The sequence below is a fragment of the Salvelinus namaycush genome, chromosome 22 (genome assembly GCF_016432855.1).
Source record: "Salvelinus namaycush isolate Seneca chromosome 22, SaNama_1.0, whole genome shotgun sequence".
NCBI lineage: Eukaryota > Metazoa > Chordata > Actinopteri > Salmoniformes > Salmonidae > Salvelinus > Salvelinus namaycush.
This window is the reverse complement of record NC_052328.1, coordinates 28,415,150-28,442,397: the sequence shown is the minus strand read 5'-3', so window position 1 is coordinate 28,442,397 and position 27,248 is coordinate 28,415,150. Positions and strand designations below refer to the sequence as shown.

General features: G+C 43.0%; 1 protein-coding gene across 4 annotated transcripts in view; it reads left to right on the top strand.

Annotated features, from left to right (window-relative positions):
- LOC120017720 (stress-induced-phosphoprotein 1-like) overlaps nucleotides 1–15,645 on the top strand; it is a 33,425-nt gene extending 17,780 nt beyond the window's left edge. For 3 of the 4 annotated variants that reach the window (XM_038960667.1, XM_038960668.1, XM_038960666.1), the window contains exons 7-15: nucleotides 6,290–6,335; nucleotides 6,516–6,606; nucleotides 8,061–8,202; nucleotides 8,357–8,461; nucleotides 11,578–11,704; nucleotides 11,882–11,915; nucleotides 12,069–12,249; nucleotides 12,368–12,483; nucleotides 13,188–15,645. In XM_038960667.1, coding sequence (XP_038816595.1) covers nucleotides 6,290–6,335; nucleotides 6,516–6,606; nucleotides 8,061–8,202; nucleotides 8,357–8,461; nucleotides 11,578–11,704; nucleotides 11,882–11,915; nucleotides 12,069–12,249; nucleotides 12,368–12,483; nucleotides 13,188–13,323 — 978 coding nt within the window. In that variant the 3' untranslated portion in view covers nucleotides 13,324–15,645. The remainder of the gene's footprint in view (nucleotides 1–6,289; nucleotides 6,336–6,515; nucleotides 6,607–8,060; nucleotides 8,203–8,356; nucleotides 8,462–11,577; nucleotides 11,705–11,881; nucleotides 11,916–12,068; nucleotides 12,250–12,367; nucleotides 12,484–13,187) is intronic. The other variant, XM_038960669.1, reaches the window with a different exon arrangement.
- The last annotated feature ends 11,603 nt before the right edge of the window (nucleotides 15,646–27,248 follow it).

Here is a 27,248-nt window from a genome sequence, read left to right as displayed (position 1 = left end):
AGGATAGCTAGGTACAGTATCTATTTAGTGTGGTAGGAGTGTGGGTCTAAGGATAGCTAGGTACAGTATCTATCTACTGTGGTAGGAGTGTGGGGTCTAAGGATAGCTAGGTACAGTATATATTTACTGTGGTAGGAGTGTGGGGTCTAAGGATAGCTAGGTACAGTATATATCTACTGTGGTAGGAGTGTGGGGTCTAAGGATAGCTAGGTACAGTATCTATTTACTGTGGTAGGAGTGTGGGGTCGGGGTCTAAAGATAGCTAGGTACAGTATCTATTTACTGTGGTAGGAGTGTGAGGTCGGGGTCTAAGGATAGCTAGGTACAATATCTATTTACTGTGGTAGGAGTATGGGGTCGGGGTCTAAGGATAACTAGGTACAGTATCTATCTACTGTGGTAGGAGTGTGGGATCTAAGGATAGCTAGGTACAGTATCTATTTACTGTGGTAGGAGTGTGGGGTCTAAGGATAGCTAGGTACAGTATCTATCTACTGTGGTAGGAGTGTGGGGTCTATGGATAGCTAGGTACAGTATCTATTTACTGTGGTAGGAGTGTGGGGTCTAAGGATAGCTAGGTACAGTATCTATTTACTGTGGTAGGAGTGTGGGGTCTAAGGATAGCTAGGTACAGTATCTATTTACTGTGGTAGGAGTGTGGGGTCTAAGGATAGCTAGGTACAGTATCTATCTACTGTGGTAGGAGTGTGGGGTCTAAGGATAGCTAGGTACAGTATCTATTTACTGTGGTAGGAGTGTGGGGTCTAAAGATAGCTAGGTACAGTATCTATTTACTGTGGTAGGAGTGTGAGGTCGGGGTCTAAGGATAGCTAGGTACAATATCTATTTACTGTGGTAGGAGTATGGGGTCGGGGTCTAAGGATAACTAGGTACAATATCTATTTACTGTGGTAGGAGTGTGGGATCTAAGGATAGCTAGGTACAGTATCTATTTACTGTGGTAGGAGTGTGGGTTCTAAGGATAGCTAGGTACAATATCTATTTACTGTGGTAGGAGTGTGGGGTCGGGGTCTAATGATAGCTAGGTACAGTATCTATTTACTGTGGTAGGAGTGTGGGGTCGGGGTCTAAGGATAGCTAGGTACAGTATATATTTACTGTGGTAGGAGTGTGGGGTCGGGGTCTAAGGATAGCTAGGTACAGTATATATTTACTGTGGTAGGAGTGTGGGGTCGGGGTCTAAGGATAGCTAGGTACAGTATATATTTACTGTGGTAGGAGTGTGGGGTCGGGGTCTAAGGATAGCTAGGTACAGTATATATTTACTGTGGTAGGAGTGTGGGGTCGGGGTCTAAGGATAGCTAGGTACAGTATATATTTACTGTGGTAGGAGTGTGGGGTCGGGGTCTAAGGATAACTAGGTACAGTATCTATTTACTGTGTGTTGGCAATAGGTTGCTGTCAGTAGTAGGAGTGTTAACTGTCTACTGTAATAGGGGAGACCAGGGGTAAATTGGACGCCTTAGTCTAGAGTTAAAATAGGAACTAATAGATGTGATTATTGAAGAAAGAAAATTACTATCATACCTTTTACTATCATTCTAAATTGCCAGCTCTCTTTTTTGGATTTTCCTGTGGAACATTCCCCATGTGTCTAATGATGTATCATTTTTCAGTAAGATGAGGTCTTTTGATTGGTATAGTTTATGAAAATATTCTGAACAAAAATATAAACGCAACAATTTAGTTTTTGTCATTCGTTTTCATCAGGGAAAAACAGGTTGTTGACTAATATTTTTCGTCATAGTTATTGTTGACAAAATTAACACTGCCGTGCAGCCTGTTACGTTTAACCCTGCATACGGGGTCAATTGTAACATTTCACTTCCGCCACTCTCAGTTGAATTGTAAACGACTGGTATGTCCAAGAAACGCAGTTATTGTGTAATGGTAGCTGAGACGTACAGTACCACTCAAAAGTTTGGACACACCTACTCATTCAAGGGTTTTTCTTTATTTTTACTATTCTCTACATTGTAGAATAATAGTGAAGACATCAAAACTATAAAATAACACATATGGAATCATGAAGTAACCAAAAAAGTATTTAATATTTGAGATTCTTCAAAGTAGCCACCTTTGCCTTGATGACAGCTTTGCACACTTGGCATTCTCTCCACAAGCTTTATCTGGAATGCTTTTCCAACAGTCTGAAGGAGTTTTCACATATGCTTAGCACTTGTTGGCAGCTTTTGCTTCCCTCTGCGGTCCAACTCATCCCAAACCATCTCAATTGGGTTGAGGTCGGGTGATTTGTGGAGACCAGGTCATCTGATGCAGCACTTCATCACTCTCCTCCTTGGTCAAATAGCCCTTATACAGCCTGGAGGTGTGTTGTGTCATTGTCCTGTTGCAAAACTGCTGCAAAACATTTTCCTGTCTACGTCTCACAAAGACACGGCGGTTGGAACCAAAAATCTCAAATTTGGACTCATCAGACCAAAGAACACATTTCCACTGGTCTACTGTCCATTGCTCGTGTTTCTTAGCCCAAGCAAGTCTCTTCTTATTGGTGGCCTTTAGTAGTGGTTTCTTTGCCGCAATTTGAACATGAAAGCCTGATTTCACGCAGTCTCCTCTGAACAGTTGATGTTGAGATGTGTGTGTTACTTGAACTCTGCAGCATTTATTTGGACTGCAATCTGAGGTGCAGTTAACTCTAATGAACTTATCCTCTGCAGCAGAGGTAACTCTGGGTCTTCCTTTCCTGTGGCGGTCCTCATGAGAGCCAGTTTCAACATAGCGCTTGATGGTTTGTACATGTAGGTAGGGGTGAAGTGACTATGCATTGATAATAAACAGCTAATAGCAGCAGTGTACAAAACAAATGGAGGGGGGGGTCGTCAATGTAATAGTCCGGAGGCTATTTGATTCATTGTTCAGCAGTCTTATGGCTTGGGGGTAGAAGCTGTTAAGGAGCATTTTGGTCTTAGACTTGGCGCTCCGGTACCGCTTGCTGTGCGGTAGCAGAGAAAACAGTCTATAACTTGGGTGACTGGAGTCTCTGACAATTTCATGAGCTTTCCTCTCACACCATCTGGTATAGAGGTCCTGAATGGCAGGAATGTTGGCCTCAATGATGTACTGGGCCGTACGCACCACCCTCTGTAGTGCCTTACGGGCAGATGTCGAGCAGTTGCCATACCAGGCGGTGATGCAACCGGTCAGGATGCTCTCGATGGTGCAGCTGTATAACTTTTTGAGGATCTGGAGACCTATGCCAAGTCTTTTTAGTCTCCTGAGGGGAAAAGGTTTTGTCGTGCCCTCTTCACGATTGTCTTGGTGTGTTTGGACCATAATAGCTCATTGGTGATGTGGACACCAAGGAACCTGAAACTCCACTACAGGCCGTTGATGTTAATGGGGGCCTGTTCGTCCTGTAGTCCACGATCAGCTCTTTTGTCTTGCTCACACTGATGTAGATGTTGTTGTCCTGCCAACATATTGTCAGTTCTCTGACCACCTCCCTATAGGCTGTCTCATCGTTGTCGGTGATCAGGCCCACCACTGTTGTGTCGTCAGCAAACTTATTGATGGTGTTGGAGTCGTGTTTGGCCATGTGGTCGTGGGTGAACAGGGAGTACAGGAGGGGACTAAGTACACACCCCTGAGGGGTCCCAGTGTTGAGGATCAGCGTGCCAGACGTGTTGTTGCCTACCCTTACCAGCTGGGGGTGGCCGGTCAGGAAGTCCAGGATCCAGTTACAGAGGAAGGTGTTTTCAGCAGTGTGTAGTGCGATTGCGTTATCTGTGGCTCTGTTGGGGCGGTATGCGAATTGGAGTGGGTCTAGGGTATACGGGAGGGTGCTATTGATGTGAGCCATGACCAGCCTTTTAAAGCACTTTTGATTACTGTCCAGTGCTATGGGGCGGTAATCATTTAGGCAGGTTACCTTCGCTTCCTTGGGCACAGGGACTATGGTGGTCTGCTTGAAACATGTAGGTATTACAGACTCAGACAAGGAGAGGTTGAAAATGTCAATGAAAACACTTGCCAGTTAGTTCGCGCGTGCTTTGAGTACATGTCCTGGTAATCCATCTGGCCCTATGGCTTTGTGAATGTTGACCTGTTTAAAAGTCTTGCTCACATCGGCTACCGAGAGCATTATCACAGTCATCCAGAACAGCTGGTACTCTTGTGCATGCTTCAGTGTTGCTTACCTTGAGGCAAGCATAAAAGGCATTTAGCTCGTCTGATAGGCTTGCGTCACTAGGCAGGTCGCGTCTGGGTGTACCTTTTGTAGTCTGTAATAGTTTTCAAAGCCCTGCCACATTGGAAGGGGGTCAGAGACTGTGTAGTAGGATTCAATCTTAATCCTGTATTGCTTGTTTGATGGTTCATCTGAGGGCAAAGCGGATTTCTTATAAGTGTCCGGATTAGTGTCCCGCTCTTTGAAAGTGGCAGCTCTAGCCTTTAGCTCAATGCGGATGTTGCCTGGCTTCTGGTTGGGATATGTAGGTACGGTCACTGTGTGGATGATGCCGTCGATGCACTTATTGATAAAGCCATTGGAATGTTTTCCCGGGATTCATCCAGTCTGCGCTAGCAAAACAGTCCTGTAGCGTGGGCATCCGCGTCATCTGACTACTTCCGTGTTGAGCGACTCACTGGTACTTCCTGCTTTAGTTTTTGCTTGTAAGCAGGAATCAAGAAGATAAAATTATGGTCAGATTTGCCAAATGGAGGGCGGGGGAGAGCTTTGTATGCATCTCTGTGTGTGGAGTAAAGGTGGTCTGTAGGTTTTTTTATAATTTTTCCCCCCTCTGGTTGCACGTGTGACATGCTGGTAAAAATTTGGTGAAACTGATTTGTTTGCTTGCATTAAAGTCCCTGGCCACTAGGAGTGCCGCTTCTGGGTGAGCATTTTCTTGTTTGATTATGGCCTTAGAGTTGGTTGAGCGTGGTCTTAGTGCCAGCATCGGTCTGTGGTGGTAAATAGACGGCTACAAATAGTTTCGATGAGAACTCTCTTGGTAGATAGTGTGGTCTACAGCTTATCATAAGGTACTCTACCTCAGGCGAGCAATACCTCGAGACTTCTTTAATACTAGACATCGCGCACCAGCTGTTATTGACAAAAAGACTCACACCCCCAACCCTCGTCTTACCTGACGTAGCTTCTCTGTTCTGCCGGTGCATTGAAAATCCCTCCAGCTCTATATTATCCATGTCGTCGTTCAGCAACGACTCAGTGAAACATAAGATATTACAGTTCTTAATGTCCTGTTGGTAGGATAATCATGTTAGCAAGTAGGACGGTTGGCAGTGGGAGTTTACTCGCTCGCCTATAGATTCTCAGAAGGCAGCGTGATCTGCTTCCTCTTTTCCTCCGTCTTTTCTTCACGCAAATGGCAGGGATCTGGGCCTGTTCCCGGGAGAGCAGTATATCTTTCTCGTCTGACTCGTTGAAGGAAAACGCTTCTTCCAGTTCGTGGTGAGTAATCGCTGTTCTGATGTCTAGAAGTTATTTTCGGTCATAAGAGATGGTACCAGCAACATTATGTACAAAATAAGTTTAAAAAATAAGCTAGAAAAATAACAAAATAGCACAATTGGTTAGGAACATTAAAACGTCAGCCATCCTCTTCGGCACCATCTTACTATATGTGTTATTTCATAGTTTTGATGTCTTCAATATTATTCTACAATGCAGAAAATAGTAAAATTAAGAAAACCCCTGGAATGAGTAGGTGTACACTTTTGACTGGTACTGTATGTTTATATAAAAATATTATTCATCCAACTCCAACAATCTTGTCATGAATAAGCAAAAGGCTTTTATCTGGTCTCCCATCGTGTTGATATCTGTAGGTCGTGGCAGGTTCAATGTCCTCCCTAAGGTGAGGTGAACTCTGCACCTGGATGGCATGGTAAACAGTTATTGGAACGTTTATGTGTTTGACCTTGCATAGTCTCACACATACATATACATAGATACACATACACTGCCTCAGTGCACAGGCTAGAGCACGGTCAGTCGTGTCACTGGGTCAGAGGTTACCAACAGTTTTATTTATATATATATATATATATAATTTCCTAGAAAGTCAGTCACATTTTACTGATGTATCCTAGGCCTACGTGCTTTTTATCTAACACTTTTCCACAAAGTGCTTATTAGCATGTTATAACAGCAACCCAGGCCTAAAGCTGCAGGTTACAGTGACAATAAACATCTTCCTAGGTAGGACAAACTCTAGGGAGCTAATATGCGAACAAATTAATGTGTTTGCCTTACTTTTTCGGGAACATGTTCTGGCTTCTTCAGGTGAATGGAACAGATGCTGTGACTAAGAGAAGCGCCTCGTTGACAGGTGAGTGTGTGCGTTTATCCATCCATCCAGGTGTGGCAGCGTTAGGCAGTGATCAATTACACACACTACTCTCTGTACACACCCTCACACACATACGGGTGCACACACACACACCTTGCTGTGCAAACATGCTCAGATGTTGTTTGTACATTTGAGCCTCTGGCTGTATGTGCCCTGTAGAAAAAGGGATCAAGCTGGTGCAGGAGGGCCAGTATTCTCAGGCCGTCGTTATGTTTACAGAAGCCATCAGATACGACCCAAAGGATTACAGGTAATATCACATCGTTATATGTCTGCATTATATCACTTACTACAGCATGACCTCTGACCTCAATACGCTAGTTACAGTGAGCTCCAAAAGTATTTGGACAGTGACACCTTTTTTGTTGTTACAGGGGAGGTTAGCATTTTTGGGGGGGTATTATATTTATGCCTCTAACTTTCTCACTCACTTATTCACGATTCATTAAGGATTATCCGTAATCATGGTAGCATCCACATTAATGTAGAATTGTTTAGAAACATTCTATTCTTATTTACAATAAAAGTGACTCCAAGATGACACTACATTAATTACCATTCATTTCTATTGGGCACAAAATAATCTGAAACACAACCAAAACAAACAGCAAATGCATCCAACAAGTTTGCGGAGTCACTAGCTTGATGTAGTCACTGTGTTCTAGGAATATGGAACCAACTACTTCACTTTTTATTTCTTTAGTACACATAAGTGAATTTGTCCCAATACCTTTGTTCCCTTAAAATGTACAATAAGTGCTGTAATTTCTGAACGGTTCACCCGATATGGATGAAAATACCCTCAAATTAATGCTGACAGTCTACAATTTAACCTCATACTCATTGTATCATTTCAAAGCCAAAACAACAAAAAATGTGTCACTGTCCTAATATCAATCAATCAAATGTATTTATAAAGCCCATTTTACATCAGCAGATGTCACAAAGTGCTATACAGAAACCCAGCCTAAATCCGCAAACAGCAAGCAATGCAGATGTAGAAGCACGGTGGCTAGGAAAAACTCCCAAGAAAGGCCACAACCTAGGAAAAAAGAGAGGAACCAGGCTCCGAGGCGTGGCCAGTCCTCTTCTGGCTGTGCCGGGTGGAGATTATAACAGTACATGGCCAAGATGTTCAAATGTTCATAGATGACCAGCAGGGTCAAATAATAATAATCACAGTGGTTGTCGAGGGTGTAACAGGTCAGTTGGCTTTTCATAGCCGAGCATTGAGAGTTCGAGACCGTAGGTGCTGTAGAGAGAAATATTAGAAAACAGCACGACCAGGTGGACTGGGGACAGCAAGGAGTCATCAGGCCAGGTAGTCCTGAGGCATGGTCCTAGGGCTCAGGTCCTCCGGGAGCGAGAATTAGAGGGAGAATACTTAAATTCACACAGGACACCGGATAAGACAGGAGAATTACACCAGATATAACAGACTGACCCTAGCACCCCGACACAAACTATTGCAGCATAGATACTGGAGGCTGACTGTGTCTAGCCGACATCAATACATTGGTACAGTACGACATAGACAATAAACCACAGTTTACCCTCTGTGTCTCCGTGTGTGTCTCTGTATGTGTGTGTGTGTCTCCGTGGGTGTGTCTCTGTATGTGTGTGTGTGTGTGTCTCCGTGTGTGTGTCTCTGTATGTGTGTGTGTGTGTGTGTCTCCGTGTGTGTTTATCTGTCTGTCCGTCCAGGTTCTTTGGGAACCGGTCGTACTGTTATAGCTGTTTGGAGCAGTACCCCCAGGCCCTGTCTGATGCTGAGAGGTCCATCCAGCTGGCACCTGATTGGCCTAAAGGACACTTCCGCAAGGGCAGTGCACTCATTGGGATGAAGGTGGACCACAGACTGCATAACTGTCCTCTCCTGTTCTTTTGTATTCTATAGAATGCAAATTCTCCGTATAGTGATTATTTACCAATTATATAATATATGTTTATGCAGGCTTGAGGAGTCTTGACCTCCTAAGTGTGTGTATGTGTGTGTGTAGCGGTACAGTGAGGCGGAGAAAGCCATGGAACAGGTGCTGAAGCTGGATAAAGACTGTGAGGAGGCTGTCAACGATCTCTTCAACTGCAAAGTCTTACAGCTTATGGTGAACACACACATCTTTGAATACACACACACGTGGCTATGTGCTACCAACGTGCTCATGATACGTATGGGAAATGGCAATGTATAGCTATAGTTACAGATCTCCTAAACTGTTTCCTAGTCTCCTTTTATGAAAAGCAGCGGAGGACGGGAAGACTGGAGTTTAGGTTTAGTGCTTTTTCACACTGCTACTCACACAGCTGTTCCATGTACAGTGCCGTGAAAAAGTATTTGCCCCCTTTCTCTATTTTTGAATATTTTTGATACTGAATGTTATCAGATATTCAACCAAAAAACTAATATTAGATACAGGGAACATGTCGCGCTCTGTCGCCCTTTCTGTCGCGCTCTCTCTCTCGCCCGCTCTGTCTCGCTCTCTCTCTCGCCCGCTCTGTCTCGCTCTCTCTCCCGCCCGCTCTGTCGCGCCCGCTCTGTCGCACTCTCTCGCCCGCTCTGTCGCGCTCTCTCGCCCACTCTCGTGGGCTGCAAAAGTAAACATTACACTCACAGAAGTTCCAAAAGAATAAAGACATTACAAATGTCATATTATGTGTATATATACAGTCGTGGCCAAAATTTGAGAATGACACAAATATTAATTTTCACAAAGTATGTTGCCTCAGTTTGTATGATGGCAATTTGCATATACTCCAGAATGTTATGAAGAGTGATCAGATGAATTGCAATTAATTGCAAAGTCCCTCTTTGCCATGCAAATGAACTGAATCCCCAAAAAACATTTCCACTGCATTTCAGCCTTGCCACAAAAGGACCAGCTGACATCATGTCAGTGATTCTCTCGTTAACACAGGTGTGAGTGTTGACGAGGACAAGGCTGAAGATCACTCTGTCATGCTGATTGAGTTCGAATAACAGACTGGAAACTTCAAAAGGAGAGTGGTGCTTGGAATCATTGTTCTTCCTCTGTCAACCATGGTTATCTGCAAGGAAACACGTTCAGTCATCATTGCTTTGCACAAAAAGGGCTTCACAGGCAAGGATATTGCTGCCAGTAAGATTGCACCTAAATCAACCATTTATCGGATCATCAAGAACTTCAAGGAGAGCGGTTCAATTGTTGTGAAGAAGGCTTCAGGGAGCCCAAGAAAGTCCAGAAAGCGCCAGCACCGTCTCCTAAAGTTGATTCAGCACCACCAGTACAGAACTTGCTCAGGAATGGCAGCAGGCAGGTGTGAGTGCATCTGCACGCACAGTGAGGCGAAGACTTTTGGAGGATGGCCTAGTGTCAAGAAGGGCAGCAAAGAAGCCACTTCTCTCCAGGAAAAACATCAGGGACAGACTGATATTCTGCAAAAGGTACAGGGATTGGACTACTGAGGACGGGGGTAAAGTCATTTTCTCTGAATCCCCTTTCCGATTGTTTGGGGCATCCGGAAAAAAGCTTGTCCGGAGAAGACAAGGTGAGCGCTACCATCAGTCCTGTGTCATGCCAACAGTAAAGCATCCTGAGACCATTCATCTGTGGAGTTGCTTCTCAGCCAAGGGAGTGGGCTGACTCACAATTTTGCCTAAGAACACAGCCATGAATAAAGAATGGTACCGACACATCCTCCGAAAGCAACTTCTCCCAACCATCCAGGAACAGTTTGGTGACGAACAATGCCTTTTCCAGCATGATGGAGCACCTTGCCATAAGGCAAAAGTGATAACTAAGTGGCTCGGGTAACAAAACATCGATATTTTGGGTCCATGGCCAGGAAACTCCCCAGACCTTATTCCCATTGAGAACTTGTGGTCAATCCTCAAGAGGCGGGTGGACAAACAAAAACCCACAAATTCTGACAAACTGCATGCATTGATTATGCAAGAATGGGCTGCCATTAGTCAGGATGTGGCCCAGAAGTTAATTGACAGCATGCCAGGGCGGATTGCAGAGGTCTTGAAAAAGAAGGGTCAACACTGCAAATATTGACTCTTTGCATCAACTTCATGTAATTGTCAATAAAAGCCTTTGACACTTATGAAATGCTTGTAGCTATACTTCAGTATTCCATAGTAACATCTGACAAAAATATCTAAAGGCACTGAAGAAGCAAACTTTGTGGAAATGAATATTTGTGTCATTCTCAACTTTTGGCCACGACTGTACAGTGTTGTAACAATGTGCAAATGGTTAAAATACAAAAGGGAAAATACATAAATATGCGTTGTATTTACAATGGTGTTTGTTCTTCACTGGTTTCCCTTTTCTTGTGGCAACAGGTCACACATCTTGCTGCTGTGATGGCACACTGTCACGCCCTGACCTTAGTTTTCTATATTTTCTGTATTATTTTGGTCAGGTCAGGGTGTGACGAGGATGGGTATGTGTGTTTTTGTCTTGTCTAGGGTTTTTGTTTATCTATGGGGATTTGTATGTCTAGGTAATGTAGGTTTATGGTGGCCTGAATTGGTTCCCAATCAGAGGCAGCTGTTTATCGTTGTCTCTGATTGGGGATCCTATTTAGGTTGCCATTTTCCATTTAGATTTTCTGGGTAGTTGTCTATGTGGAGTTGCATGTCAGCACTCGTTCTATTTAGCTTCACGTTCGTTTTTGTTACTTTGTTTGTTCAGTGTTCTTCCGTTATTAAAAGAAGAATGTATTCATATCACGCTGCGCCTTGGTCTCCTCAATACGACGAACGTGACACACTGTGGTATTTCACCCAGTAGATATGGGAGTTTATCAAAATTCACTCTCAAGAGAAGACAGGCTATGGCGGCCTTTCTCAATAGCAAGGCTATGCTCACTGAGTCTACATATTCAAAGCTTTCCTTAAGTTTGGGTCAGTCACAGTGGTCAGGTATTCTGCCACTGTGTACTCTCTGTTTAAGGCCAAATAGCATTCTAGTTTGCTCTGTTTTTTGTTAATTACTTGACACATTGGAAATAATTATTTTTGTTTTCTCATGATTTGGTTGTCTAATTGTGTTGCTGTCCTGGGGTGTCTGTTTGTGTCTGTGAACAGAGCCCCAGGACCAGCTTTTCTAAGGGGACTCTTCTCCAGGTTCATCTCTCTTTAGGTGATGGCTTTGTCATGGAAGGTTTGGGAATCGCTTCCTTTTAGGTGGAAGCGCTCCCTCTCGCTCTGTCTCACACTCGTCTCTGTCTCTAGGATCTGGGTTTTGAGGAGGGGCAGAGTGTCTCTCTGCTGGAGCGATTCACCACTCTACAGGCTGTGCTGACCTCACCTGAGGCTTCTAGGGGTGAGGACAAACACCACTGTGCAGGCTGTGCCAGTGGTATGGAAAAACATGCACTTTCTCTTCTTAAGCCTAGAGGGCAGCAATGTCAGGAATTAGTCTAATTTAAATGACATGGGAAGGAAAGGAACACATTTATGAGCTATTGCTGAAATGTAGGTCATACATAAAAAAAAATTGTGTGATCTAATTCAGTTGTCTAATCTTTTTCCTCAGTGGTGAGCCAGGATTCCTCATTGGGCTTGCCAGGGTAGGTGGATATTAGCCAATCTCGTTGACCCAATAAGGGTCAGGGGTCATGGCCCCAAATAGAAAACATACATTTTTGATTTCCTTATTTGGTGTGGACAAGTATGTGTAACTTGATGTCTGTGGACATAAGTGATGTCTCTTCCTCCTTCAGGTCCCCGTGTGTGTCTCTCTGGGTGGGGAACGTGACCGCTGAGCTGACTGAGAAACACCTGTTGGACCTCTTTAAAACTTACGGGGAGATAGACAGCATACGAGTTCTCCACGAGCGGTTCTGTGCCTTCGTCAACTTCAAGAACGCCAACATGGCATCGCGGGCCATGGAGAAACTCAACGTGAGTGGCCTTCAAAAGATGCTGTGTCTTTTTTCAGTTTTTTATTTTGTATGTCTGTATGTTTTAACTTTGTCTATTCTATTGACCTTAATGTATTAGTATGTGTGTTCCCCCACAGGGCTACAGTATAGAGAACACAAGGTTGGTGGTTCGCTACCCAGACCACCGCAGCCAGAGGGTTCTGCCCATCCCCCTCAAGACCAGCCCCCTTGCATTGCAACAGGCAGCTGCTGGGTAAGAAAACACCCTTTTAAAGCTGAGATCTGTGAAAGGTGAACCCCCCTCCCACAGGCACTTAACCTAAAACTGCAAAAGGTGGAATAGTTATCCCTTCTCCAGAGTCAGATGAACTCATTGATACCCTTTTTATGTCTGGAACCAGTATGAAAAAAGTTGGAGGTAGTTTCACGAGCCAATGCTAACCAGCCTTAGTGCAATGACTGGATGTCAATGGTATCTACTAGTATGCTAGCAGTTACAATAGACTTCCAGTCATTGTGCTAATGCTAGTTAGCAATTGCACTAACGCTAGTTAGCAACTGCACACAGAGACATAAAAATGTATTCCACAAGTTAATCTCAGGGTTCAACCCAAAGAATGTAGGCGCAGTGCCACCTTGCTGACTGTCTGCACCACTATGTTAAAAAAAACATTTGTTATGATATTTTTTTGCCCTAGATTACAGGTGTTCAAAAACACAATCCAAACAGCCGTACTCAGCAGCACCATCTTGTTAAAAAATCCATATGAAAAGCCCTCATCTGACTCTGGGGAAGTAGATAAAGGGCTTCATTGCCAAAATCATGAAGTATCCCTTTAAAATAAAGCAAGAGGAAATCCGTTGACGATGAGCTACGTGGCCCACTTTAACATTTTGTTTAATTTCATCCCAAAATCTAATTTTCGTAACCTTCTAACCTTCTTTCCCCTTCTCCAGTCCCAGACGTTGTGGCCCAGTGAACGGAGACGAGTGTTACTTCTGGAGGACCACCGGCTGCCATTTTGGGGACAAGTGTCGCTACAAACACATTGCTGAACAGAGTGGCAAAGACAGGAAGCCGTGGCAGCCCTGAACACCGTTTCAAATTAAATACATTTTTATTTGTCACATGCACCCAATACAACTGGTGTAGACTTCACCGTGAAATGTTTTCTCCTCAATTCTGGCCTTCTATAAAAAACTGGGACCCCGTTATGACGATGGACTCAATATTAAATGGACAGTGTAGGACTGTTGTTGTGATGGAGGAGAATGTTCAGACTAATAAAACGGAGGACAGTATAATGAGTGCTATAATAGAAGAGCATTAGGACTGTAATAATGGACCAGAAGACATCAGCAGTCCCCCTTGACCACAGCTGGGCCTTTAGGCTTTGCATGGCAACGAACCTCAACACCTTAAAGCCTTAAAACCTTGATAGCCTTACAGCTAGCCCTACGGCTAACATCAGTACTATTACTGTCTGGGGTTTGTGGCATAGGGAACTGGGCTCTCCACCTCATCCTCATCTCCCATCCATGTCTCTCTCTTCCCATGCCAATACCACCAGACCAGAACGGACCAGGCCCGGCCATGCTCTCCACACCAAAGGAGAACCAATAACCACCCAGACCACCACACCAAAGACCCAGCAGCCATCCAGTCTGCAGCAGATTCAACCTGACGTTTCAGTTCATCCCTAAGAGAGGCTCCTCCCTTCCACTCTGCCTTGCTGCTAAGTAACCTGCCTACTAAAATGGTCATGTTAGTTAGGCACCAAATGGAATTAAACGGACTGAAACAGAGAGGAACTACCTGTGTTTCTCCAATATGAAACACTCCTTTTCCTTTGCCACACATTTTCAAACGTTTTCCTTGTCATGCCTTAATGAACATGGCCCAGGGCTTGCAATACAGTGGGCTATGGGCTCTGTGCTATTGGCCTTAGCTAAATGGGCCATTGCAATGTGTGAGTGGAGCAGAGAGGTATACCACCAATTTAACAGAGAACCTTGTTTTTCAATGTATTATTCCATGTTTCATTTTACTACTGTACCTGATGGCAAACAGCTTAAATGCACACTCTAAATCTGTTGGGTGATTTTGACACAGAACTGACACCAACTTTTTTCTATGTTTGTCAGGGTTTGTTTAAAGTTTAGTTCGCCAGCCCTTAAAATATCTGGAAAATAAGCATCTTGTTTGTAAAATGAACCATATGTTTCTTGCTCTCTGTTTCAATCTCCCCTCTCTAGACCTTGCACCTTCCCAATGTGTCCCATTAAAGGACAGTGTCACTGAATGTCTGTAGGCAAGACCGAAGCTTGAGGGTACATCTCAGCAGTCTAAAGTGGCTAGCTGAATCTATGTAAGACCAAGCTAGCTGAGTCTTTGGTTTACAGCTGTCTGATTTTACTAATGGTACAGTAGTTATTGGAGGTTGGTTTTCAGGAATGGGTTCACCACTTTGCAGTAAAGCCCTCTTAGGCTCTTCTCACACTATCGTCTGTCCCTGCAGCGTTAGACTGTCATTCTGTCCCTGTGTCATTTTTAAGCTGTCGAGCTGTCCGAGTGAGGGTAACACCCAACACTGTAGGGGAGAGGCTTTGGACACGGAACTACATCTACTTTCCCATTGTTGTGTTCCTCTTCAGATTTTCACCATTTTCACCATTCAAGGCTTCCATGTCAGTATTTAGTCTGAACCAAAGAATGCTTGTAGACAACCAAAGGCTGTCTGCACTGGTAATACGTGTAAGCTGTTTCTTTATTCTGTCACTCAAGCCTTCAAATGCAAATGGATAACTTCTCCGAGACCCAGTGAATCAAAACAAGCCTCTCGTGGTGAGGAGCTGTAGCTGCCACTATGAATGGAAAAGTAATTTTTCTTAGTCCACACTACTCTATATCTCAAACTGTGTACAGACGAGTGCAGGCTATTTATTTGCGTATTTATATGTATATTTGCTTTACCTGTGAGACCATAGTGGTTGGTATATGATTCAAATTCAAATGATGACTCACCAGACGCTAGAACTTTCTGGGATGGTTTGTAGTAGTACAATGCATATTCTCCATTTAAGTGATTTTTAGTCCAGGACTAAGCTTAGTCTGGGAAATCAGCCCTATCTGTGTAGTAACTGTTGAGAGAAAGAATTTTTATTAAATGTGGTGGGAGTTTCTGCTCTTTTGTGGTTGCCTGGTTTTCGGCTTCGTAGAGATTGGTCAAAGAAATCAGAACTTCATATTAGGATAAGGTCACATGAGAAAACACTATACTATTATCTTTAAAAAACTCTCAGAAGTGTGTTTTCTTAGTTCAGTGATCCCAAGTACACAGTATTCACTAATTTGGGCAAATGCATGTTTTATGAGTTTGATAGAAATTAATAATAAAGTATTTATGTGCGAAGCCCAGTTTTAGTATGAGTCCATTTCTCTCTAGTCCCAATTTCAGGAGAAAGTGTTTTTTAATGACTATGTACTCCACAAAACTTTTAACTCAAGCAATGTAATCTCTGTTCATTCCAAATTGACCAAATATTTTAAATGTGTGAAAGAGTCTGCCAAAGAGTCCTTTTGTACATAATATATTCATTCAAATAATTTCAGCCTCTCAGTCAATTTTTCTGTTTTCTTCCTGCCGTTATGGTATACAGTGCATTCAGAACCCTTGAAAATGTCTTAATTTTGTAACGTTACAGCCTTATTCTAAAATGTATTTAAAAAAAAAAATATATATATATATATATATCATAAATCTACACACAATACCCTACAACGACAAAGCAAAAACAGGTTTTTAGAATGTTTAGCTGATTTATAAATAAAAAAATACATACCTTATTTACATAAGTATTTGCTATGAGACTCTAAATTGAGCTCAGGGACCTGATGGTCACTCTGACAGATCTCCAGAGTTCCTCTGTGGAGATGTGAGAAACTTCCAGAAGGACAACCAACTCTGCAGCACTCCACCAATCAGGCCTTTATGGTAGAGTGGCCAGATGGAAGCCACTCAGTAAAAGGCACATGACAGCCCGCTTGGAGTTTGCCAAAAGTCTCCTAAAGGACTCTCAAACCATGATAAACAAGATTCTCAGGTCTGATGAAACCAAGATTGAACTATTTGGCCTGAATGCCAAGCGTCATGTCTGGAGGAAACCTGGCACCATCCCTATAGTGAAGCATGGTGGTGTCAGCATCATGCTGTGGGGATGTTTTTCAGCGGCAGGGACTGGGAGACTAGTCTGGATCGAGGAAAAGATGAACGGAGCAAAGTACAGGGAGATCCCAGGACAAGTCTCTGAATGTCCTTGGGTGGCCAAGCCAGAGTCCGGACTTGAACCCGATCAAACATCTCTGGAAAGACCTGAAAATAGCTGTGCAGCGACGCTCCCCATCAAACCTGAACGAGCTTGAAGGATCTGCAGAGAAGATTGGAAGAAACTCCCCAAATACAGGTGTGCCAAGCTTGTAGAGTCATACCCAAGAAGACTCGAGGCTGTAATCGCTGACTAAGGTGCTTCAACAAAGTACTGAGTAAAAGGTCTCAATACTTATGTAAAGGTGATATTTCAGTTCTGTATTTTTTATAAATGAGCAAAAATGTCTAAACCCGTTTTTGCTTTGTCAATATGGGGTATTGTGTGTAGATTGATGAGGGGGGAAAAAAACAATTGAATCAATTTTAGAATAAGGCTGTAACGTTAAAAAAAAATGGTCTGAGGTCTGAACACTATCCGGATGCACTGTATGTTAACCAGTGGAGTCATCCTCCTCACACAAGTACACACCCTATTCTATTCACTGTATGTTAACCAGTGGAGTCATCCTCCTCACACAAGTACACACCCTATTCTATTCACTGTATGTTAACCAGTGGAGTCATCCTCCTCACACAAGTACACACCCTCTTCTATTCACTGTATGTTAACCAGTGGAGTCATCCTCCTCACATAAGTACACACCCTATTCTATTCACTGTATGTTAACCAGTGGAGTCATCCTCCTCACATAAGTACACACCCTATTCTATTCACTGTATGTTAACCAGTGGAGTCATCCTCCTCACATAAGTACACACCCTATTCTATTCACTGTATGTTAACCAGTGGAGTCATCCTCCTCACACAAGTACACACCCTATTCTATTCACTATATGTTAATCAGTGGAGTCATCCTCCTCACATAAGTACACACCCTATTCTATTCACTGTATGTTAACCAGTGGAGTCATCCTCCTCACATAAGTACACACCCTATTCTATTCACTGTATGTTAACCAGTGGAGTCATCCTCCTCACACAAGTACACACCCTATTCTATTCACTGTATGTTAACCAGTGGAGTCATCCTCTTCACACAAGTACACACCCTATTCTATTCACTGTATGTTAACCAGTGGAGTCATCCTCCTCACACAAGTACACACCCTATTCTATTCACTGTATGTTAACCAGTGGAGTCATCCTCCTCACACAAGTACACACCCTATTCTATTCACTGTATGTTAACCAGTGGAGTCATCCTCCTCACACAAGTACACACCCTATTCTATTCACTGTATGTTAACCAGTGGAGTCATCCTCCTCACATAAGTACACACCCTATTCTATTCACTGTATGTTAACCAGGGGAGTCATCCTCCTCACATAAGTACACACCCTATTCTATTCACTGTATGTTAACCAGTGGAGTCATCCTCCTCACATAAGTACACACCCTATTCTATTCACGGTATGTTAACCAGTGGAGTCATCCTCCTCACATAAGTACACACCCTATTCTATACACTGTATGTTAACCAGTGGAGTCATCCTCCTCACATAAGTACACACCCTATTCTATTCACTGTATGTTAACCAGTGGAGTCATCCTCCTCACATAAGTACACACCCTATTCTATTCACTGTATGTTAACCAGTGGAGTCATCCTCCTCACACAAGTACACACCCTATTCTATTCACTGTATGTTAACCAGTGGAGTCATCCTCCTCACACAAGTACACACCCTATTCTATTCACTGTATGTTAACCAGTGGAGTCATCATCCTCACACAAGTACACACCCTATTCTATTCACTGTATGTTAACCAGTGGAGTCATCCTCCTCACACAAGTACACACCCTATTCTATTCACTGTATGTTAACCAGTGGAGTCATCCTCCTCACACAAGTACACACCCTATTCTATTCACTGTATGTTAACCAGTGGAGTCATCCTCCTCACACAAGTACACACCCTATTCTATTCACTGTATGTTAACCAGTGGAGTCATCCTCCTCACACAAGTACACACCCTATTCTATTCACTGTATGTTAACCAGTGGAGTCATCCTCCTCACATAAGTACACACCCTATTCTATTCACTGTATGTTAACCAGTGGAGTCATCCTCCTCACATAAGTACACACCCTATTCTATTCACTGTATGTTAACCAGTGGAGTCATCCTCCTCACATAAGTACACACCCTATTCTATTCACTGTATGTTAACCAGTGGAGTCATCCTCCTCACATAAGTGCACACCCTATTCTATACACTGTATGTTAACCAGTGGAGTCATCCTCCTCACATAAGTGCACACCCTATTCTATTCACTGTATGTTAACCAGTGGAGTCATCCTCCTCACATAAGTACACACCCTATTCTATTCACTGTATGTTAACCAGTGGAGTCATCCTCCTCACACAAGTACACACCCTATTCTATTCACTGTATGTTAACCAGTGGAGTCATCCTCCTCACACAAGTACACACCCTATTCTATTCACTGTATGTTAACCAGTGGAGTCATCCTCCTCACACAAGTACACACCCTATTCTATTCACTGTATGTTAACCAGTGGAGTCATCCTCCTCACACAAGTACACACCCTATTCTATTCACTGTATGTTAACCAGTGGAGTCATCCTCCTCACACAAGTACACACCCTATTCTATACACTGTATGTTAACCAGTGGAGTCATCCTCCTCACATAAGTACACACCCTATTCTATTCACTGTATGTTAACCAGTGGAGTCATCCTCCTCACATAAGTACACACCCTATTCTATTCACTGTATGTTAACCAGTGGAGTCATCCTCCTCACACAAGTACACACCCTATTCTATTCACTGTATGTTAACCAGTGGAGTCATCCTCCTCACACAAGTACACACCCTATTCTATTCACTGTATGTTAACCAGTGGAGTCATCCTCCTCACACAAGTACACACCCTATTCTATTCACTGTATGTTAACCAGTGGAGTCATCCTCCTCACACAAGTACACACCCTATTCTATTCACTGTATGTTAACCAGTGGAGTCATCCTCCTCACACAAGTACACACCCTATTCTATTCACTGTATTTTAACCAGTGGACTCATCCTCCTCACACAAGTACACACCCTATTCTATTCACTGTATGTTAACCAGTGGAGTCATCCTCCTCACACAAGTACACACCCTATTCTATTCACTGTATGTTAACCAGTGGAGTCATCCTCCTCACACAAGTACACACCCTATTCTATTCACTGTATGTTAACCAGTGGAGTCATCCTCCTCACACAAGTACACACCCTATTCTATTCACTGTATGTTAACCAGTGGAGTCATCCTCCTCACACAAGTACACACCCTATTCTATTCACTGTATGTTAACCAGTGGAGTCATCCTCCTCACATAAGTACACACCCTATTCTATACACTGTATGTTAACCAGTGGAGTCATCCTCCTCACACAAGTACACACCCTATTCTATTCACTGTATGTTAACCAGTGGAGTCATCCTCCTCACATAAGTACACACCCTATTCTATTCACTGTATGTTAACCAGTGGAGTCATCCTCCTCACATAAGTACACACCCTATTCTATTCACTGTATGTTAACCAGTGGAGTCATCCTCCTCACATAAGTACACACCCTATTCTATTCACTGTATGTTAACCAGTGGAGTCATCCTCCTCACATAAGTACACACCCTATTCTATTCACTGTATGTTAACCAGTGGAGTCATCCTCCTCACATAAGTACACACCCTATTCTATACACTGTATGTTAACCAGTGGAGTCATCCTCCTCACACAAGTACACACCCTATTCTATTCACTGTATGTTAACCAGTGGAGTCATCCTCCTCACATAAGTACACACCCTATTCTATTCACTGTATGTTAACCAGTGGAGTCATCCTCCTCACATAAGTACACACCCTATTCTATTCACTGTATGTTAACCAGTGGAGTCATCCTCCTAACACAAGTACACACCCTATTCTATTCACTGTATGTTAACCAGTGGTGTCATCCTCCTCACACAAGTACACACCCTATTCTATTCACTGTATGTTAACCAGTGGAGTCATCCTCCTCACACAAGTACACACCCTATTCTATTCACTGTATGTTAACCAGTGGAGTCATCCTCCTCACACAAGTACACACCCTATTCTATTCACTGTATGTTAACCAGTGGAGTCATCCTCCTCACACAAGTACACACCCTATTCTATTCACTGTATGTTAACCAGTGGAGTCATCCTCCTCACACAAGTACACTCCCTATTTTATTCACTGTATGTTAACCAGTGGAGTCATCCTCCTCACACAAGTACACACCCTATTCTATTCACTGTATGTTAACCAGTGGAGTCATCCTCCTCACACAAGTACACACCCTATTCTATTCACTGTATGCTAACCAGTGGAGTCATCCTCCTCACATAAGTACACACCCTATTCTATTCACTGTATGTTAACCAATGGAGTCATCCTCCTCACATAAGTACACACCCTATTCTATTCACTGTATGTTAACCAGTGGAGTCATCCTCCTCACATAAGTACACACCCTATTCTATACACTGTATGTTAACCAGTGGAGTCATCCTCCTCACATAAGTACACACCCTATTCTATTCACTGTATGTTAACCAGTGGAGTCATCCTCCTCACATAAGTACACACCCTATTCTATTCACTGTATGCTAACCAGTGGAGTCATCCTCCTCACATAAGTACACACCCTATTCTATTCACTGTATGTTAACCAGTGGAGTCATCCTCCTCACATAAGTACACACCCTATTCTATTCACTGTATGTTAACCAGTGGAGTCATCCTCCTCACATAAGTACACACCCTATTCTATACACTGTATGTTAACCAGTGGAGTCATCCTCCTCACATAAGTACACACCCTATTCTATTCACTGTATGTTAACCAGTGGAGTCATCCTCCTCACATAAGTACACACCCTATTCTATTCACTGTATGTTAACCAGTGGAGTCATCCTCCTCACATAAATACACACCCTATTCTATACACTGTATGTTAACCAGTGGAGTCATCCTCCTCACACAAGTACACACCCTATTCTATTCACTGTATGTTAACCAGTGGAGTCATCCTCCTCACATAAGTACACACCCTATTCTATTCACTGTATGTTAACCAGTGGAGTCATCCTCCTCACATAAGTACACACCCTATTCTATTCACTGTATGTTAACCAGGGGAGTCATCCTCCTCACATAAGTACACACCCTATTCTATTCACTGTATGTTAACCAGTGGAGTCATCCTCCTCACATAAGTACACACCCTATTCTATTCACTGTATGTTAACCAGTGGAGTCATCCTCCTCACATAAGTACACACCCTATTCTATTCACTGTATGTTAACCAGTGGAGTCATCCTCCTCACATAAGTACACACCCTATTCTATACACTGTATGTTAACCAGTGGAGTCATCCTCCTCACATAAGTACACACCCTATTCTATTCACTGTATGTTAACCAGTGGAGTCATCCTCCTCACACAAGTACACACCCTATTCTATTCACTGTATGTTAACCAGTGGAGTCATCCTCCTCACACAAGTACACACCCTATTCTATTCACTGTATGTTAACCAGTGGAGTCATCCTCCTCACACAAGTACACACCCTATTCTATTCACTGTATGTTAACCAGTGGACTCATCCTCCTCACACAAGTACACACCCTATTCTATTCACTGTATGTTAACCAGTGGAGTCATCCTCCTCACACAAGTACACACCCTATTCTATTCACTGTATGTTAACCAGTGGAGTCATCCTCCTCACACAAGTACACACCCTATTCTATTCACTGTATGTTAACCAGTGGAGTCATCCTCCTCACACAAGTACACACCCTATTCTATTCACTGTATGTTAACCAGTGGAGTCATCCTCCTCACACAAGTACACACCCTATTCTATTCACTGTATGTTAACCAGTGGAGTCATCCTCCTCACATAAGTACACACCCTATTCTATACACTGTATGTTAACCAGTGGAGTCATCCTCCTCACACAAGTACACACCCTATTCTATTCACTGTATGTTAACCAGTGGAGTCATCCTCCTCACATAAGTACACACCCTATTCTATTCACTGTATGTTAACCAGTGGAGTCATCCTCCTCACATAAGTACACACCCTATTCTATTCACTGTATGTTAACCAGTGGAGTCATCCTCCTCACATAAGTACACACCCTATTCTATTCACTGTATGTTAACCAGTGGAGTCATCCTCCTCACATAAGTACACACCCTATTCTATTCACTGTATGTTAACCAGTGGAGTCATCCTCCTCACATAAGTACACACCCTATTCTATACACTGTATGTTAACCAGTGGAGTCATCCTCCTCACACAAGTACACACCCTATTCTATTCACTGTATGTTAACCAGTGGAGTCATCCTCCTCACATAAGTACACACCCTATTCTATTCACTGTATGTTAACCAGTGGAGTCATCCTCCTCACATAAGTACACACCCTATTCTATTCACTGTATGTTAACCAGTGGAGTCATCCTCCTAACACAAGTACACACCCTATTCTATTCACTGTATGTTAACCAGTGGTGTCATCCTCCTCACACAAGTACACACCCTATTCTATTCACTGTATGTTAACCAGTGGAGTCATCCTCCTCACACAAGTACACACCCTATTCTATTCACTGTATGTTAACCAGTGGAGTCATCCTCCTCACACAAGTACACACCCTATTCTATTCACTGTATGTTAACCAGTGGAGTCATCCTCCTCACACAAGTACACACCCTATTCTATTCACTGTATGTTAACCAGTGGAGTCATCCTCCTCACACAAGTACACTCCCTATTTTATTCACTGTATGTTAACCAGTGGAGTCATCCTCCTCACACAAGTACACACCCTATTCTATTCACTGTATGTTAACCAGTGGAGTCATCCTCCTCACACAAGTACACACCCTATTCTATTCACTGTATGCTAACCAGTGGAGTCATCCTCCTCACATAAGTACACACCCTATTCTATTCACTGTATGTTAACCAGTGGAGTCATCCTCCTCACATAAGTACACACCCTATTCTATTCACTGTATGTTAACCAGTGGAGTCATCCTCCTCACATAAGTACACACCCTATTCTATACACTGTATGTTAACCAGTGGAGTCATCCTCCTCACATAAGTACACACCCTATTCTATTCACTGTATGTTAACCAGTGGAGTCATCCTCCTCACATAAGTACACACCCTATTCTATTCACTGTATGCTAACCAGTGGAGTCATCCTCCTCACATAAGTACACACCCTATTCTATTCACTGTATGTTAACCAGTGGAGTCATCCTCCTCACATAAGTACACACCCTATTCTATTCACTGTATGTTAACCAGTGGAGTCATCCTCCTCACATAAGTACACACCCTATTCTATACACTGTATGTTAACCAGTGGAGTCATCCTCCTCACATAAGTACACACCCTATTCTATTCACTGTATGTTAACCAGTGGAGTCATCCTCCTCACATAAGTACACACCCTATTCTATTCACTGTATGTTAACCAGTGGAGTCATCCTCCTCACATAAATACACACCCTATTCTATACACTGTATGTTAACCAGTGGAGTCATCCTCCTCACACAAGTACACACCCTATTCTATTCACTGTATGTTAACCAGTGGAGTCATCCTCCTCACATAAGTACACACCCTATTCTATTCACTGTATGTTAACCAGTGGAGTCATCCTCCTCACATAAGTACACACCCTATTCTATTCACTGTATGTTAACCAGGGGAGTCATCCTCCTCACATAAGTACACACCCTATTCTATTCACTGTATGTTAACCAGTGGAGTCATCCTCCTCACATAAGTACACACCCTATTCTATTCACTGTATGTTAACCAGTGGAGTCATCCTCCTCACATAAGTACACACCCTATTCTATTCACTGTATGTTAACCAGTGGAGTCATCCTCCTCACATAAGTACACACCCTATTCTATACACTGTATGTTAACCAGTGGAGTCATCCTCCTCACATAAGTACACACCCTATTCTATTCACTGTATGTTAACCAGTGGAGTCATCCTCCTCACATAAGTACACACCCTATTCTATTCAATGTATGCTAACCAGTGGAGTCATCCTCCTCACATAAGTACACACCCTATTCTATTCACTGTATGTTAACCAGTGGAGTCATCCTCCTCACATAAGTACACACCCTATTCTATTCACTGTATGTTAACCAGTGGAGTCATCCTCCTCACATAAGTACACACCCTATTCTATACACTGTATGTTAACCAGTGGAGTCATCCTCCTCACATAAGTACACACCTTATTCTATTCACTGTATGTTAACCAGTGGAGTCATCCTCCTCACATAAGTACACACCCTATTCTATTCACTGTATGTTAACCAGTGGAGCCATCCTCCTCACATAAGTACACACCCTATTCTATACACTGTATGTTAACCAGTGGATTCATCCTCCTCACACAAGTACACACCCTATTCTATTCACTGTATGTTAACCAGTGGAGTCATCCTCCTCACATAAGTACACACCCTATTCTATTCACTGTATGTTAACCAGTGGAGTCATCCTCCTCACACAAGTACACACCCTATTCTATTCACTGTATGTTAACCAGTGGAGTCATCCTCCTCACACAAGTACACACCCTATTCTATTCACTGTATGTTAACCAGTGGAGTCATCCTCCTCACATAAGTACACACCCTATTCTATTCACTGTATGTTAACCAGTGGAGTCATCCTCCTCACACAAGTACACACCCTATTCTATTCACTGTATGTTAACCAGTGGAGTCATCCTCCTCACACAAGTACACACCCTATTCTATTCACTGTATGTTAACCAGTGGAGTCATCCTCCTCACATAAGTACACACCCTATTCTATTCACTGTATGTTAACCAGGGGAGTCATCCTCCTCACATAAGTACACACCCTATTCTATTCACTGTATGTTAACCAGTGGAGTCATCCTCCTCACATAAGTACACACCCTATTCTATTCACTGTATGTTAACCAGTGGAGTCATCCTCCTCACATAAGTACACACCCTATTCTATTCACTGTATGTTAACCAGTGGAGTCATCCTCCTCACATAAGTACACACCCTATTCTATTCACTGTATGTTAACCAGTGGAGTCGTCCTCCTCAAATAAGTACACACCCTATTCTATACACTGTATGTTAACCAGTGGAGTCGTCCTCCTCACATAAGTACACACCCTATTCTATTCACTGTATGTTAACCAGTGGAGTCATCCTCCTCACACAAGTACACACCCTATTCTATTCACTGTATGTTAACCAGTGGAGTCATCCTCCTCACACAAGTACACACCCAATTCTATTCACTGTATGTTAACCAGTGGAGTCATCCTCCTCACACAAGTACACCCCCTATTCTATTCACTGTATGTTTTCCAGTGGAGTCATCCTCCTCACACAAGTACACCCCCTATTCTATTCACTGTATGTTAACCAGTGGAGTCATCCTCCTCACATAAGTACACACCCTATTCTATTCACTGTATGTTAACCAGGGGAGTCATCCTCCTCACATAAGTACACACCCTATTCTATTCACTGTATGTTAGCCAGTGGAGTCATCCTCCTCACATAAGTACACACCCTATTCTATTCACTGTATGTTAACCAGTGGAGTCATCCTCCTCACATAAGTACACACCCTATTCTATTCACTGTATGTTAACCAGTGGAGTCATCCTCCTCACATAAGTACACACGCTATTCTATACACTGTATGTTAACCAGTGGAGTCATCCTCCTCACATAAGTACACACCCTATTCTATTCACTGTATGTTAACCAGTGGAGTCATCCTCCTCACACAAGTACACACCCTATTCTATTCACTGTATGTTAACCAGTGGAGTCATCCTCCTCACACAAGTACACACCCTATTCTATTCACTGTATGTTAACCAGTGGAGTCATCCTCCTCACATAAGTACACACCCTATTCTATTCACTGTATGTTAACCAGTGGAGTCATCCTCCTCACACAAGTACACACCCTATTCTATTCACTGTATGTTAACCAGTGGAGTCATCCTCCTCACACAAGTACACACCCTATTCTATTCACTGTATGTTAACCAGTGGAGTCATCCTCCTCACATAAGTACACACCCTATTCTATTCACTGTATGTTAACCAGGGGAGTCATCCTCCTCACATAAGTACACACCCTATTCTATTCACTGTATGTTAACCAGTGGAGTCATCCTCCTCACATAAGTACACACCCTATTCTATTCACTGTATGTTAACCAGTGGAGTCATCCTCCTCACATAAGTACACACCCTATTCTATTCACTGTATGTTAACCAGTGGAGTCATCCTCCTCACATAAGTACACACCCTATTCTATTCACTGTATGTTAACCAGTGGAGTCGTCCTCCTCACATAAGTACACACCCTATTCTATACACTGTATGTTAACCAGTGGAGTCGTCCTCCTCACATAAGTACACACCCTATTCTATTCACTGTATGTTAACCAGTGGAGTCATCCTCCTCACACAAGTACACACCCTATTCTATTCACTGTATGTTAACCAGTGGAGTCATCCTCCTCACACAAGTACACACCCAATTCTATTCA